The 16,622-nt window shown below is 46.1% G+C and overlaps 1 protein-coding gene across 2 annotated transcripts in view; it reads left to right on the forward strand.

The window, feature by feature from the left end:
* Positions 1-206: 206 nt before the first annotated feature.
* The window catches only part of KIF5A (kinesin family member 5A), a 57,347-nt gene continuing 40,931 nt past the window's right edge, over positions 207-16,622 (forward strand). Inside the window, exon 1 of one of the 2 annotated variants that reach the window (XM_033137627.1) lies at positions 207-710. In XM_033137627.1, the coding sequence (XP_032993518.1) occupies positions 582-710 (129 nt within the window). In that variant the 5' untranslated portion in view covers positions 207-581. The remainder of the gene's footprint in view (positions 711-16,622) is intronic. The other variant, XM_033137635.1, reaches the window with a different exon arrangement.

A 16,622-nucleotide genomic window follows, 5' to 3' on the forward strand; every position in this document is an offset into this window, starting at 1 on the left:
GGCAGGAATGTGTCTTGCTTGCCTGGATGGAGGTCAAAGGAGATGCAGGCAAAAAAAAAAAAAATCACATTTGTTGCTCCTCCCGCTTTTGCTTCTGGTTCCCGCCCACCCTTGGCATGTGGCCCTCAGAAGGTTTACCAGAAGCAGCCCTTGTTCTGAAAAAGGTTCCGCACCCCCGGGCTAGGACCAGCTTATTTGCTTCCACCTTAAGTCATCAGAAGCCGCTCCACCTTAAAAGCTATAGCATCCTGGCTCCAGCTGCCCATCCCTTTGCTCGCTGCTGATGCTGCCCGATGCCTGCAGCAGGAAGGAGGGAGATACAGGCACTGCAAGCAGCATCCCAAGGTAACACAGGCACGGAGGACGCACCAGCCCAGCTGAGAGAGCCCCATTGCTCTGCTGCTGTGGGGTGACAATCTAGGGAACTCCCTCTCCCGTTTTTTTGCCGTCTGCTAAAGCCTGCTTGCACGCCGCCTTTACCTTTCTCTGCCTCTCGACTCCCCTTGGGAATTGCTTCTCTCCTCCACCTCTTCGACACAAAAGCTGCCAGGACGAACAGGGAGCCCCACTGTCCAGCCAGCATGACGACAGAAGTCAATGAATGTAGCATCAAAGTGCTCTGTAGGTTCCGGCCCTTGAACCAGTCGGAGATCATACGGGGAGATAAATTCATCCCAGTTTTCCAGGGGGATGACACCGTCATCATTGGGGTAAGCAAATGCTGGGGGGGGGGGCTGGGGGAGCAGCTGCAGGGATGCTTCTCAAAAGAAGGGGCACCACCTCTCCATCACTGCCCCTGAGCCAGGCCTGTTCAATAAGGTGGGGAAATGTCCTTCAAAATCTCCCGGATTACAGCAAAGCCCACCTGTAAAATAATCAATAGTGTATACATTTGCCTAGAAAATGGGTGCTGGTGATTGTGGCTTTGGAGTTTATTTCAATTGTTTGGCTGCTGCTACTGCTCCATCCTTAGTTCTGCAGCCTTAAAACCACTGGGTGTGGCTAGTTGAGCTGTTGGTTTGGCTACTCTGAAGAAAGGAGGGGTCCCTTGGAGCTGGGAGGAAGCAACCATGTCTTCCCCCTCCTACACAAACCCTTTGTGCCCCATGAATTTATCTTCTGTTCCCAAAATTTAAAACTTAAATCCTCTGAATCTGCCCAAATTATGCTGCCTCCTCTGAGGTTATTCTCTTGAAGGGCTGCAAACTGACCGGTTGAGATAATCTCGTTTGATTCCCACCATCATCTGTTGGGGTTTTAAAACCAACCCCCCACCCACTACCACAGTGAATTATACCATGTTAAGTTACATCAGTGCACGCAGTATAAGGATGGGGGTTCAAAGGGATGCAGGTGGCTTGCTGAGGAGCCTGTAGGTTGTTTACTCAGAACTGGCAACGCCCCTGTCCCCATAGTCTCTGTGTTCATCACTTGGTACAACGCTTGGCTTTTGACCTGATGATGCTCGCTTCTTTCAGTTGCTGAAGTCACCCTCCATTTCAGGAGGGCAGCAAGTGGGAGCTGGTTCTCCTGAGAGGGTGGCTAGTGACGTTCATGCCACCCTCTCATGATGAGCCATGGCCACTGAGGCTTTTTAAAGCATCCATCAGTGGTTCGGTATCATGTGGGAGGTGTTGCACAGTCTTGGGTATGTGGTCAAAAGGGAGGGTGTTCGCTTTGTGGGGTGCCCAACAGATGGCTACGTACCTCACCCATCATGTTTGGAGAGACTGATCTGCTAGTGCAGTCATGAGCAACTGACCCCATTGATTCTTGTTCGTCAAGTGAAAAGGGTAGGCGTAGGACCTCCCCAAGGTGACCCCAGCTGTTGAAGTCATATGCGGGAATTAGAACTCAGCCCATCCCCGCTCCAAGTCTGTTGCACAACTCTCTGTGGTTTCTGGGTGCCTCTCAATCCCTCTGCTGCAGAGAAAGTTATTAATCCGTGCTAATGGGGCTGCCTGACGCCTCTCTCACTGCACAGGCGAATGGAGCCCTGGGATATCAAGTTTATTTTCCAACTGGGTACCAAAGGGTATCTTCTCATACCTGGGCTTGGAACAAGGTGGTATTTTGAAGAAGCCTCTTGATTTAGTACAGTTGTGCCGCAAAGTCATTCCTGCGGGTGGTTTGAGCAGAGATTTTCCATGGAGCTTCTTAAATATCAGGGGCCTCTTTCCCCCAATCAGCACAGATTATTTCTCTTTCTCTTGACAATTCCTGGGCTGCAGTTGCTACCTGGCCACTTCAATCTGGCTCCAACCATTTTGAATGGTTTCCCCACCCTGTTCACCCACCTGCTTTGTTTAAGGCCGGCCTCAACATGTGCTGATTTTAAGAGGAATACAGGCGTGCAAATTAGCCATGGTTGGGTTTTTCTGCTTTTTACCCTGGGAAGCAGCAACCATGTTCTCTGCTGCCCCTGGAACAAAGCACCAGAAAGGCACAAAAGCCGCTGCAGGGAGCAGGCAGCAGGATGCGGTGCTGTCTTGCTTGCCTGCCTGGGCTCAGCTGCTTCGTCATCCCTCAGAGCAGTGACAGGGAAGGAGCTGCCAGCTCCTTCCTAGGAACCACTCCCCTCCATTGTGCTTGACTGTGGTCCATCACTGGACAGCCCGTTTCCATGAGGATCCCTTCCTCCAATGCCCTCGGAATCTGTACTCCTTCTGCCTTCCAGTACTCCTTTCCGAACTAGGTTACACAAGCGATCTTGTATAAATTGCAAGCTTTGGATGTGGTGGCAGGCGAAGCTGCTCTGTGTTTTGCAAACAATGGCTTCTCACTGGCTCCTGGCTCCATTACCAGCTTCGTACTTTAGGGTTCTTGTGATGGATGGGCTGGAAGGGAAAGTGTGGGACGGGGGAGGGGGACATGCCATTCTCATCTGGTTGATCAGTGTTTCTTTTCCTTTTGTTTTGGCTGAACGATCTTAGCCATCTGGTGCCTAACATATCCAGGCTGGAGGTGGCTCTTGCAGGGAACCACATCAGCTGCACAGGGGAAAACTGGCTGATTAGCTGCTGCTGTTATACTGGGAAAATGTATTACGGGGCACCTGAAAGCAGTTCACAATTTTGTGGCATTTCCACTGACCCTAATATTTTCTAATGGACCAGTATAGCTACGTGTCTCCTCTTGCCATCACATATCAGGTTGGGGAAAACTGGCCTACAGCATCTAGACTGGGTTGGGAAGCCTGTGGTGGTTCTTATATTGCTGGACTAGAGCCTACATCATCCTTGCCATGCTGGCTGGGACTAATGGGAGTTGGAGTCCACGAAGAAAACGTCAAACAAAGATGGACAAGGTTACCTGGGTTACAGTCCTTGTTTCGCCATAATTAGGCTTCATCAGTAACAAATACTGGTACGCTGTATAAACCTGTGGTGGTTCTTATATTGCTGGACTAGAGCCTACATCATCCTTGCCATGCTGGCTGGGACTGATGGGAGTTGGAGTCCAACAGCATCTGGAAGGCCATTAGTTCCCCACCCCTGACAGAACAGCTACAGTGGAATCATATTTGGAAGGGACCCTGAGGGTCATCTAGCCCAGCCCCTTGTAATGCAGGAATCTCAACTAAAGCATCCATAACCGATGGCCACCCAACTTCTGCTTAAAACCCTCCAATGAAAGAGGGGGCCTGCTGCTTACTTTGGAAGGGCAGCTGTTTCCAGAAGGAAACATTTTAGTTTCCTGGCTTAGCCTGGGTGCATCAGCACCCAGTGTGACACAGTCATGATGTGGGAAAACAATGCATTCAAATAGGTGTGTGGTGGGAAAAGGATTCTGGTCTGCTTTGCTATGGTACTTTTGGTATCTTACTCATTTCTCTACAGCTCTTTTTTATAAACAAAACACTTTCACAACTCTCAGCTTGTTTGTCTTTGCAACAACCCCGTGAGGCTAGAAAGAAAATGAGGAATGGCCTGCCCAGCCAGAGTCTGTTAATTGGTCCTTATTTTATTCATCCTCAGAGCAGCCATTTTAGGTAGGTTGCTTAATAGCCCCTTTTTACAGGCTGGCAATTAAGGGTGAGCTGAGAGCAATTTGCTAGCGAGAGTGACTAAGCCAGCAAGAGGTACCCAGCTTGCAGGTGGAACTACACATACACACAAGGTTCTGTGTATAGATACTTGAAGAAGTCAGTCTTTTCAAATCCCTGCACAAACGTCCTGAGCATGGATTGGAGCTTGCCTCTCCAAGAGACCTTTGTCTGTGTGGTAGAATCACTTGAAGACCCTTCCACTGTGAAACAGATGCCAGTCTTCCACTTTGTTCCTTTGATGGCATTCTTGGTGCACTCATTGGTGTAACTGCCTAAAGCCCACACTTCAGATTGCTTCGTGTTACAAAGAGAGAGAGAGAGAGAGAGAGAGAGAGAGAGAGAGAGAGAGAGAGAGAGAGACCCTAAGCTGGTGTGGAGTTAGCTGGGGAACAAAACCTCTGTAATCAGAATGGCAGGGCCTTGACCAGCCTATGACCCCATCTAATGATCCTAGATCATTAGTTTTCAACCAGTGTGCTGTGCCACCCTGGGGTGCCTTGAATGATGGTCACGGGTGCCACAGGCAACTCTGGCCTCTGTCCCTCTTTCCTTCCGTCCCTCCTCTGATGCCCTCTTGCGTCTCTGCCTCCCAAGTATTGCACAGCTGTTTGTTGAAGCAGCCCTAGCTACAAGTTCCCCATGCAAATGGTGTCTCTGGGACTGGCCAGGGGTTGCTTCCCAGGCCCTTGTGGGGCAGTGTGAGCAGGCACCTCTCTTTGGGGGCAGGGGTGGCAGCTCGCAGACCAGGGGCAGCAGCTGTGGCTGCCCAGACTGCAAAGGAGAGGGGAGCAGAGAGGAGGCTGAGGGAACACTCCACAAGGGACGGTGTTAAAAAGGGGGTGAGGGGCTGCCAGCTCTGCAGGCAAGGGAGGACATAACTGGGCTCCAGAGCCCCACAGGGGTGCCCCAGAAAGAATGCAGGTGGTCAAGGGATCAATGGTCTCAAAAAGGTTGAAAACCTCTGCCCTAGATCTGGGGATGGGGATGTGCTTTTGCAATTTCAGTGTAGGTATGGGCTACCTCTCACAGGGCTAGTAAGCCATGCCATTGTAGCCTACAAGTGGGAGGGTTCTTTAATTTAAATTTAAATTTTGTTTCAACGTCTGTATCTTGCCTTTCTATTTAAAAAATAAAATAAAATTGAAGGCAGCAAACAAAACACCCAAAAAGTAAAATTACCACCCAGAATTATTACAACTCACAGTAAAACAGCATAACAATTAATAACAATTAAAAAAAATGGTTCCAACATCAGCAATCAGAATCTGGTTTAGTAAGTAGTGCCTTGCTTGGCTGCCTACCAAAAGGGGAGCAGCAATGGGGCCAGTTTGGTACAAGATATTGCCAGATCTTGGTGCCTACCTCGTACTTCAGCTGGCATGGGGGCAGGGACAGAACTAAGAGGCAGAATTTTGGCGTTTCACATCCTGTGCACATATACAAATCCCTCCAAATAGACTAGAACATTTCCACCTGATTCCTTGTTTTCTAACTTCCCCTTGACACCCTAGTTTTCATTGTGCGGGGATCTGTGCGTGTTTGTATGGAGGAACATTTAGGCAGGGGAGCTCCCAGCTGAAATTTGAAACAGCCCTGCTGCTTCAGACGCAGATTGACCATACCGCAAGATGCTTAAAAACAAACAAATCCCAGCTCTATTACAGATTTTTCAGTCATTGCTCTTGTGCTATAAACTGCATATGGGATTGCAATTGTATTATCCGCTCTACAGAGTCCATAGGGTTTTTTGTGTGTGTGCGTACAGCATTCTGCTGTGTTTGTTCCAACTGCAATGGCAACAGTGACATATGTGGCAAAGTATACATTCCTGATCACCTGCCCGATACATTGCTGGACACATTGATACCATGCTTCTTAGAACCAAACCACCTTTGAGCAGTATGTAGCTGCTAATCCACGTTTTCTCCATTTGAATCAGAGTAGTCCACACCCACATGGATTTGAATTGTATGAGGAGCAACCTTGTCTTTCCCTCATACTGGTAGGCCTCGGCCTTCACGTTCATATTTGTCTCTGCCATCTGACTGGTTGATTCTAACATGCCAGTTGCATAGGGATAGGGCATGTGTGCAGATAGCTTCAGGCACACTTTGTTTTTCATTGGTAAATCCTGACCAAGAAGTGTGTAAAAGCACACGGGCAATTGGAAATTTGCCTCTGCAGTTTTTTTGGTTTTGTGCAAATCTGATAAAGAAAAAAACCCAGATGTGCTGGAAGCAATTATGTACATGGCGAGAAAATAAATGAAAGTATTTGAGGAAGGAGAATAGCAGAAAGTAACAATTGAGACACCTACACCAAAATGCCAAAACAACTTGTCTGTTATTCCAAGTGCAGTGGTTTGGAGCCGAATTCCCCCCACCCCCAGTTTCTTGGATCACCCCCTTAATTTACAGGCGAATAGTCCCTTCCAACTTTACAGTTCTATGATTATGAGAGATCTGTGTTGTCTGAGGGTAACGTCATGTGCACTACACACGTTAAATAGGAACCATGGCAGCTGCAAACACATGGTGAACTCTGGGGGCATAGTAGACAAGCCCTAGTTGTGGTATATTATGCTTGTGACTGGCTTGGTTTCTATGTACTAACTGTCCACTAAGAGAAAGGAGACGATGGACTGGGACTGTGCTGTTGTGGCAGAGGGGATTTAAATCTTTGTCTTACAACTCATTAATGGTTCCTCGTCATCCTGGGAAAAAGTGACAAGTGGGGTGCTGCAAGGTTCTGTCCTGGGCCTGTTGTTGTTCAGCATCTTTATAAGTGACTTGGATGAAGGAATTGAGGGGATGCTCATCAAATTTGCAGATGACACTAAGCTGGGAGGGGTAGCTAATGCCACAGAATTGTTGTTGTTGTTGTTCAGTCGTTCAGTCGTGTCCGACTCTTTCTGAGAGGAGCTATAATAGCCACCTTCAAATATCTAAAGGGCTGCCATATGGAAGAGGGAGCAAGCTTGTTTTCTCCTGCTTTGGAGGGTAGGACTCAAACCAATGGCTTTAGGTTACAAGAAAGACAGACCTTCCAAGTGTCCCTATTTTCCATGGACATGTCTGATTTAGAGAAGCTGTCCCAGTTTTTGATTAGATCTTGGAATGTCCCTTAGGATGTCCCTATTTTCACCAGAGAAATGTTGGAGGATATGGAGTTATCCGACCCCTGAGCAGTCTGAAGGCAATCCTGTATAGGGAAGTTTTTTTAATGTTTGACGTTTTATTATGCTTTCTATATATGTTGGAAGCAGAGTGGCTGGGGGAGCCCAGTAAGATGTTTGGGGTATAAATAATATAATTATCATTATGGAATGGGACGTCCCTCTTTTCATTGGAGAAATGTTGGAGGATACAGAAAGAAGATTCCAACTAAACATGCGGAAATACTTTCTGACAGTCTCGCCTGCACAATAGCCTCCATGACAGCAGAGGATCATCGGCGAACAAAAAACAAGGACGACGGGTAAATCATCCTTGCAAATTCCCCCCAGGGACCGGGAATGGGCTTCACTTGCAGTTTGTCTCAGTACGTGGAATGTGGGAGGCCCGGAGCCACTGAGTGCAAAAGCACTTCGCCTGGTGAAAATGCTCCTACGTAGCCCTTAAGAAGCAGAGGTTCTCTGTTTAACTGGATCTTCAATTGGTTAAAGGTACCGGCACGTGATGGGAAACGGCTGCAACAACATACTGTGGAATATACCAGCTACATGGATCAAATGTTTGAATTGAGATAAGATTTTCTTCAGTGTGAGAGTTGGTTGGAGAGAGGGAAGCCCATGGTTTGTTTATTCTAAGCTTCTTTTATATATTTAGGATTCAGCAACCCTCTCCGGAATACAGTATAAACTAAAAATATATTTATAAGTGAGGAAGGGACGTCGGTGTAATATTGATATTAACAAGCAAAAATGGAAACTGTGTGTGATCTGAAATGAAGAAAAGACGGTGGGGGAAGCTCAAGCATGACTGTGTTGGAAAGAGAGTAATTCCCCTCACCTCCATTTAAAAACAACAGACAAGGAAAAAGAGACTGAGATTTGTGTGTGCTACTGACAGAATGTAATTTAAGATAAAGTTTAATTGGGCCATAAATCTCTTGCTGGAAGGAAAAGAATTTTGGGGATGTGATAAGAACTCTGGAGAGATTCTGGGAGCTGGAAAGGAGTATTAAATCTTCAGCACATTTGAAAACTGCCCACCTTTTCCTAGGCTGAGGGGGAAATGGCGAAAATCTGTGACATGTTTTACTAGTGAGACAGAATGGTTTCTAGCACAAAGTTGCCTTTTCTGAGACAGAAGCAAGGGACGGAGAGATAAGGGACCGAGAGATAAGTTCCACCCCAAGCCATGATGGGAGAAAACAACAGCTGTCCATAAATTGACAGAAGAAATCTCCATGGATATAACAGTTTTCACATGCAGGGCAGAATAAAGAAAATAGTTTGAGTTCCTCACTTGAAGCTTTATAAATTTATATATATTGTAACATCAAGAATGGGAAAAGTTATTTATGTAGCTGTGGACTAAGGTATTATTATTATAACTGAAATGTACCTGACATCAACTAAGAATGCAGTGATGTAAGATCTGAAATGCACCTAAACCATCATGCGGGGAGCCACTTTAATTAAAATGCATTAATTTGATGTTGATAGGCATTTTGATAAATGTTATTGTTATAATTTGGCTATTATTGGGGGTATAATGGAAAACCAATTTTAAAAAAATTAAACATAGGGAAATAGTTTCTGACAGTATGAGCTGTTCGACAATAGAACTGTCTCCCTTGAGAAGTGGTGGATTCTCCTTCCTTGGAGGCTTTAAAGCAGAGGTTGGGTGGCCATCTGTCATGGATGCTTTAGCTGAGATTCCTGCATTGCAGGGGGTTGGACTAGATGACCCTTGGGTCCCTTCCAGCTCTGTGATTCTATGATTCTAACTCACAACCATAGCTGCTGTTTGTCCTAGGAACTTTATTCCTGGGGCAAATAGCAGCTGTAGGAGCCACCATCTGAATTGGGACACTGGTGGGCCAAATATTTGAATTGCTTCTGCTGTACACTGCAGCCCCAGCCTGAATTCTCACCCCCTTGAAGTCACTATTTAGTAAATAAAAAATAAACAGGCAAGGACCGTTTGTGTACTTAACATCACTTCTAGTTTTGCCTTTAAAAAACAGAAGAGGAGTGCTAAGGCAGCCTCCCCTAATCTGGCACGCTTGAGATGTTGCTGGATTACACCTCCCATCACCCCTGACCACCAGACATGCTTACTGGGACTGATGGGAGTGGTCATTCAACCACATCTGCAGAACATCAGGTTGAGGAAAGAATTTTGTTTGGGTAGCATCTGCAACTAGCAGGCTGCAGTTGTAGAAGCAGCATTGTCAAAAAAATCTCTTTCCTACCCCCTTTAAAAAGGCACAGAAGACCTGGAACTTTTCCAGTCTCAGCAAGCTACAAATTTGCTAATAGTGGGAAAGGTCAGGCGGAAAGGAAGTGTCTGATTCACCCAAGATTGTCCCATCAGACATCCAGGACCTGGAGACCTCTTAAGTGACCTGGTTTCAGGAACACATTTTTATAATCCATCTCAAATGCAGTCCCACCCAATTTAAATTCAAGTCTGGCTTTGCCTCAGATCATACAAATCTTTCACCTTTTAAAATCAAGTTATTTCCCTTTGATCTTCTTCTCTGTTACATAATATCATCAATTTGGTTAGTGACTCACAGTGCAGTTCTATGCATTTCCAGTCAGAACAAAGTCCTGTTGAGTTCATTGGGAGTTTCAGACATGGGCATAAGATTCCCGATTCTCTTATGGGTCATTCACATGGATTAATATGAAAGTGGAGAGGGGTAGGTGGCTCTATGGGGTGGTCTTTAGCAGGGCTGGATTAGTTGTTACATTAAATGCACTTCAGATCAGAGCACCGGCCAATTAGGGTTCCTTGCTGCAGTTAATTACTGCAGTATGTGAAATGAGTGCCCACTTTTCCCTGCACTGGATTTCTTCAATATTCTGTGCAAACAGAATATTTGGCTGCTCTAAGGCAGAAGAGCAGGGGCCGTATCCTACTTAGATTTTTTTTTAAAAGAATATTTGTAGCCTAGCAACCAGAAAGAGATTACTCTCTATGCTGCAGATAATTTCACAGTCATGGGGGAAAAGGTGAGGCTGTATGGCTACACATTTGTAGCCACCATGAATGATAAAATGTGCCAGTTGTTTCTTTGCACTTCCAGCATAGGTCATCATCACTTTTAATTTGTATACCGTCTTTCTGTCTTTCATACTCAAGGTGGTTTACAAGCTGAAGAAACAAAGAATGTATCTATCTATCTATCTATCTATATATGATCCCATTGCGTGCGCGGTGGTTACCAACTTCCTCCGTAACCGCTGGACCAAACAGCATCAAATTAGGACACAGCATTCCATGACCATCAGGGAATAACATAGGATAATTAAATTTCAAAAAAACCATACCTGACATACCTAAAATAAAGAATAAACGCAAAAAGATTGGCGCGCCTATTAGATGTCACCAGCAAAACATCGCCCTCTAGTGGCGGCTAAACTGGTACTGCAGCCACAAAAGCTAAACACTGGCACCACAATTAGACATCAAAGGCAAAACATCGCCCTCTAGTGACGGCTATACAGGTACTGCAGCTAATACAGCTTCCCCCTGGCAGAGCTCTGTCGGCCATTTGCAAGATCTCAAACTGGTAATTGAAAATGGGGGGCCCAAAAAAATTGAAAACGGGGGGAGGAGGGTAATCGAAAACAGGGGGAAGAGAAGGGGCAGACGGAAGTTGATGGGGGGGGGCAAAAAGAGGGTAATTGAAAAGGGGGGAAAGAGGGTAATTGAAAATGGGGGGGAGAGAAGGGGCAGACGGAAGTTGAACAGGGGAACTTCTTCAATTTCACAAAATCAGCCGCAGCAACACGTGGCCTGGTCAGCTAGTACATTATAACAATCTAATGCAATACAAAAATGTGATCATAAAACATAGCTTTAAAATAAGCAACCTACATCAAATAAAGTAACATTCAACAATCATTAGAACAGTATAGGATAATAATACCAGCATATAAAAATTAATCAGAAATCCACTCTTAACAATTACAATAAATAATTTCTAAACTACAATCAATAAAACAACGGCAAGCCACAGAGCATAAAATAATACAATACAAATTGAGCAGCAGAGACTGGAGGGTGGAGCAAAGCAGGTGGAAGGAGGCCTTGCCTGATGGAGTCTCTCCCCTCCCAGTTCTTCCTCCAGGACCAGCTACCTTAGGAGGACTCCTGGGGCTGGAGGGTGGGGCAACTTGGCAGGTCATCTTTAGATTGAGACATTTTGGCTAATTTGCTTGGTGTCAAATACCACCTGTGGGTCATATTTAAGTAGTTTTAGCGCACAACTAGCTGTGAATTTTAAGTTTATTTCCCACAGTTGTTCCCACAGGTTCAAATCAATGTTATGACCCACAACTTGTGCCTATTTAATTATAGAAGATTTCACAAATTCTTCTTTCATTTCCCAATCAAGTAATATTCTATACATTTTAGATAATTTTTAACTCTAGATCTTAATATGTCTTCTTCGAATTGTGATGTTTTTTCTGCAAATCCCAATTTCTTGTCTACCTTAAATTTTGAATTCCTTTGATAATAATTTTTAGCCAGTCCAACACATATTCTTTAATCTTGTCATTTTTTTCCATTTTTGGTTCTCCCAGAAGATGCAGTGTTGACCATGCATACTAGATTAAGTGGCTGTAAAATGGAACAAGCGCGTGGAAGATAGATTTATCAGTGGCTATCAGCTACAATAGCTATTTAGCAATTTGCCTCTGAGGATCGGAGGCTGAAGTCAGACAACAGGGCTGCTGTCTTCATGCCCAGCTAACAAGAGTGTTGGAAGCAATTGCCTGGCCACCATTCCAGGAAGAGTTCTATGATATAATCCTCCAGGTGTCATCATATTATGTGATTCATAAAAGGAAAAAAAATATAGAATCTGGTTTATGGTGGCAACGCATTTGACTTTTACAGGTACTGAGGACCAACAGTTATGTGGACAAAGGCACTGTCAACCAGAAGCAGCAAGGGATTTTTAGAGGATGTGGTGGAGAAAAACCCCAAGCTAGGTTCCAGTTTCAGTCCCAGTTCCTTCTACACCCCACAGCTATAGGCTGGCTGCCTCTCTGCGCATGTGCAGAGTACATTTCCCCTCCCCAGGGAATACGGTAACTGCTGCCTAGTTCCAATACGTACATCTAGGGTGAGAGGAGACTTGATCCTCAGCACTTTTCATTTTCGATTACTTTAAGTGGTTGTCTGCGCGGAACGAGGTTCACTCGCCCAACAGAACTTTCCTCCCTCCTCTATACCCATGAATCTGCTCTGTAGGATTGGGGCGGGGGTGGGGGGACCGGACAAAAGGGGGAAATTCTAGTTTCATTTGTGGATTTCGTTCCCCACATACATACCCCACTTAGTGCTATGTATAATTCCACCCGTAGAAACAAAGGGTGGTATTCGACTAAGATTTGCTCAGAGTAAACCCACTGAAATTGATGAACATGACTAAGTTAGGCCTATTAATTTCCGTGGCTCTGCTCTGAGTAAAACTTGATTGAATCCCACTCTAAATGTTGCCAATGTGCCCATGACTGGCCTCCCACTCATCACCACTGGGCAATTCTTTCAAAATCCCTCCTCTGTGTTTGTGTATCTTCTCATTCTCTCCCAGCTCTTCCTCTGGTTTCCTGATGCTCCAGCCAGGGTCGCTTCCTAGCCTCTCTGTAATACCACACCCGTGTCGTACCCAAAGCCACTTTCCTGCGCCCAGCGTCCCAACGCAGCTGAGCTCTGATTAGGCCACTCAGTGCCAGGCGCCTGGGCTCTCGCTAAGCAGATTAGAGGATTTCTGCTGCTTCCTCCGTCCCAGGGAGGAGCTGGCTAAGAGGAAATTGATTCTAAGCTTAGCAGATCCAGCTTTGGGTGCCACAAAGGAGAGTGGTGGCAATGGCAGCTGTAAATGGAGAAGGGACAAGGAAAGGAATTCCACCAGAAACAGGACACAGAATAAGCAGTCTTGTATTTGTGTCCAAAAGGAATATTATTCTCATTTTTTTTGTCTTTCAGGCCTGGTGTGTGTGTGTTTATTACAAGGTGTTTGAAGGATTTGAGACACAAAAGAAATGTGCATAAGTCTATAGAGTGCCTCTGGTCAAATTGCAGCATGCCCAGCTGTTCTGTGAGCTGGGGATGGAGAACCTGTGGCCTTGCAGAGGTTGCTGGACTCCAGCTCCCATCAGCCCCAGCCAGCATAATAGCCAGGGATGATGGGAGTTAGAGTCCAACAACAAGTGACAGGCCACAAATTCCCTGGCATTGCTGTGAGCAAAGTAAAAAAGGGTGGAATTCAATGTCACACTATTACCATTGTTCTATCAGCGCAAGCATTTTGTTTGCCAGACAGAACAAACTCCCCTCTCCTACCTGGAGCACAGTTCTGGGTGTTATCCTGCCTCCCACAGCCAATTGGGGGGCACATGGGGGGAAGAGAGGAAGGAACTGGCTCTTGATAGTACAACTATTTAGTTTAATTTATACCAATTTTTAAAAAAACATTTAAAAGAAATGGATGAAGGGCAGAACATCTGTGTCTCAGTAAAAAATAATTCGGGCCACCCCTTTCTCATTCTAGATTTTTTAAAGCAGTATTTCTATTATAAAATATGAACAACTTTATAAGGTAATAATCACATTAGATGATATTCAATATTGTTGTTGTTCAGTCGTTCAGTCGTGTCTGACTCTTCATGACCCCATGGACCAGAGCACGCCAGGCACACCTATCCTTCACTGCCTCCCGCAGTTTGGCCAAACTCATGCCAGTCGCTTCGAGAACACTGTCCAACCATCTCATCCTCTGTCATCCCCTTCTCCTTGTGTGCCCTCCATCTTTCCCAACATCAGGGTCTTTTCCAGGGAGTCTTCTCTTCTCATGAGGTGGCCAAAGTACTGGAGCCTCAATATTCAATATTGCGGACTCTTATTACATCCATATGCCTCAAAATATCTTCTCAAAAATCCAATTATGTATCCCAAATTCATTATTGTTACCCATCTGTCTAAACTGACGACATTTGTTGCATTCCTTGGGAGATTCTGTTTTCAGCTGTTGCCATTTTATGGTGCCAGAAGGCTCATAATGGTTAGGGCCAATGCAAGTAGCCTATGGGCTGGGCAGAATGCTAATACATGGTTCAGAATGGATGCCAGTTTCTTACTCGGCCGGACCTTTTGGAGGGGGGCACATGTCAGTAGTATGTGGGGCCAAAGAGGCAAAAGTGGGTGGAGAAACTAACACAAATTTTACCAGTGTACTGCAGGCCATTTTCTCCACACATTCAATTGTCGTTCAGTCGTGTCCGACTCTTCGTGACCCCATGGACCAGAGCACGCCAGGCACGCCTATCTTTCACTGCCTCTCGCAGTTTGGCCAAACTCATGCCAGTCGCTTCGAGAACACTGTCCAACCATCTCATCCTCTGTCGTCCCCTTCTCCTTGTGCCCTCCATCTTTCCCAACAACAGGGTCTTTTCCAGGAAGTCTTCTCTTCTCATGAGGTGGCCAAAGTACTGGAGCCTCAACTTCAGGATCTCTCCTTCCAGTGAGCACTCAGGAATGATTTGTTTAAGGATGGATAGGTTTGATCTTTTTGCAGTCCATGGGACTCTCAAGAGTCTCCTCCAGCACCATAATTCAAAAGCATCAATTCTTCGGCAATCAGTCTTCTTCATGGTCCAGCTCTCACTTCCATACATTACTACTGGGGAAACCATAGCTTTAACTATACGGACTTTTGTCGGCAAGGTGATGTCTCTGCTTTTTAAGATGCTGTCTAGGTTTGTCATTGCTTTCCTCCCAAGAAGCAGGCGTCTTTTACTTTCGTGACTGCTGTCACCATCTGCAGTGATCATGGAGCCCAAGAAAGTAAAATCTCTCACTGCCTCCATTTCTTCCCCTTCTATTTGCCAGGAGGTGATGGAACCAGTGGCCATGATCTTAGTTTTTTTGATGTTGAGCTTCAGACCATATTTTGCGCTCTCCTCTTTCACCCTCATTAAAAGGTTCTTTAATTCCTCCTCACTTTCTGCCATCAAGGTTGTATCATCAGCGTATCTGAGGTTGTTGATATTTCTTCCAGCAATCTTAATTCCGGCTTGGGATTCATCCAGTCCACACATTCAATACCCTGTCCCAACCCAGAGGTTTTTTCAATGCCGAAAGACACACTCGAGCCAGACCAAAAATACAATTAAGGAGAGTTGTATGAGGGGTGGTGTATGGTGTGGCCTGGGGAGAATCCCAAGGCCTAATAAAGAAGTCTGGAGGTGCTGAGCTCCTGCTTTTGCTCCATGCCCCTCCATTAACCTTCTTGCTGCTGCTGTCTCCCTCTCTTTGAGGTTCTGCTCATCTTATTGCTGTAGTATTTTATTTGATTTATATACTGCCCTTTATCCAAAGATCCCAGGGTGGTGTACATTAACATAATACACATAATACAGCACTATCCTGTATAATAAAGTGCAAGTGTCTCCGAGTCCAGTCCCTGTGTCCGTGGGATTGCGCTACTGCGCATGTGCCCCACGGACAGCCGTTGGGACTTGGAGCGCAGAGACTTCGGGCGGCCGGGCGAAACTGTTGAAGCGGCGGGTGTGCGCGGGCACGCGGCAGGTGCGCACTCGCGTGCACTTCTAAGCGGCAGCGGCTGTTACAAGTGGCGGCGGGCGAGCAATGTCAAGCGAGAGCTGCTCGGTTGTTAGGGGAAAAAAAGAGATAAGCGAGAGCCGCTCAGTCAGCTCTGCGCATGTCCCCGACATTGCTAGGGCAACAGTTTGACCACATATGTTCTAGCGCCCGTTAATTTAACGGGGTTAATGTACTAGTAATAAAATAATCATAACAACAGCCCCCCCCCCATTTAACAAGCCATAGATTATTTAATGGCCAAGGGTCTGGGTAAAGAGGAAGGTTTTTACCTGGTGCCTAAAGACATGTAATGAAGGCACCAGGAGAGCCTCTCTGGGGAGAGCATGCCACAGTCAGGGAGTCACAATAGAACCAATGGAATTGCTTTGATAAGGCCCCGAGTAAGCATCTGGTTAGGTGGCAGCTGTGGCCCGAGGCTACTCCGCCTCCAGTTGCTTAAATTTGGTCATGCAAGGGAGCCAGTCTTTCAAAAGCTCAAAGCCCTAGGAAGATCTATGCTCTATTACTCTGCTGGTTCCTGCCTGCTGGGTGGCTGGGCCCAGTTGCTGCCCTACTCAACAGCAGCTGCAGCAGAGGCAGATAAGAGCCAGCTGGCTCCTGGCTCTTTCCCCTCCTCTGGCTGGACACAGGCAGCAGCATCACAATAAGGAGGCAGTGTGTGTCTGCTCTGACAAAGCTGCTGCCATCACAATGGCCTGGCTGTCCTGCTCCCTTTTACAGCTGTTGGTCATCCCATCCAGCAGTGCCAGTTTAGACGCTGA

This window comes from Lacerta agilis, chromosome 2 (assembly GCF_009819535.1).
Source record: "Lacerta agilis isolate rLacAgi1 chromosome 2, rLacAgi1.pri, whole genome shotgun sequence".
Lineage (NCBI taxonomy): Eukaryota > Metazoa > Chordata > Lepidosauria > Squamata > Lacertidae > Lacerta > Lacerta agilis.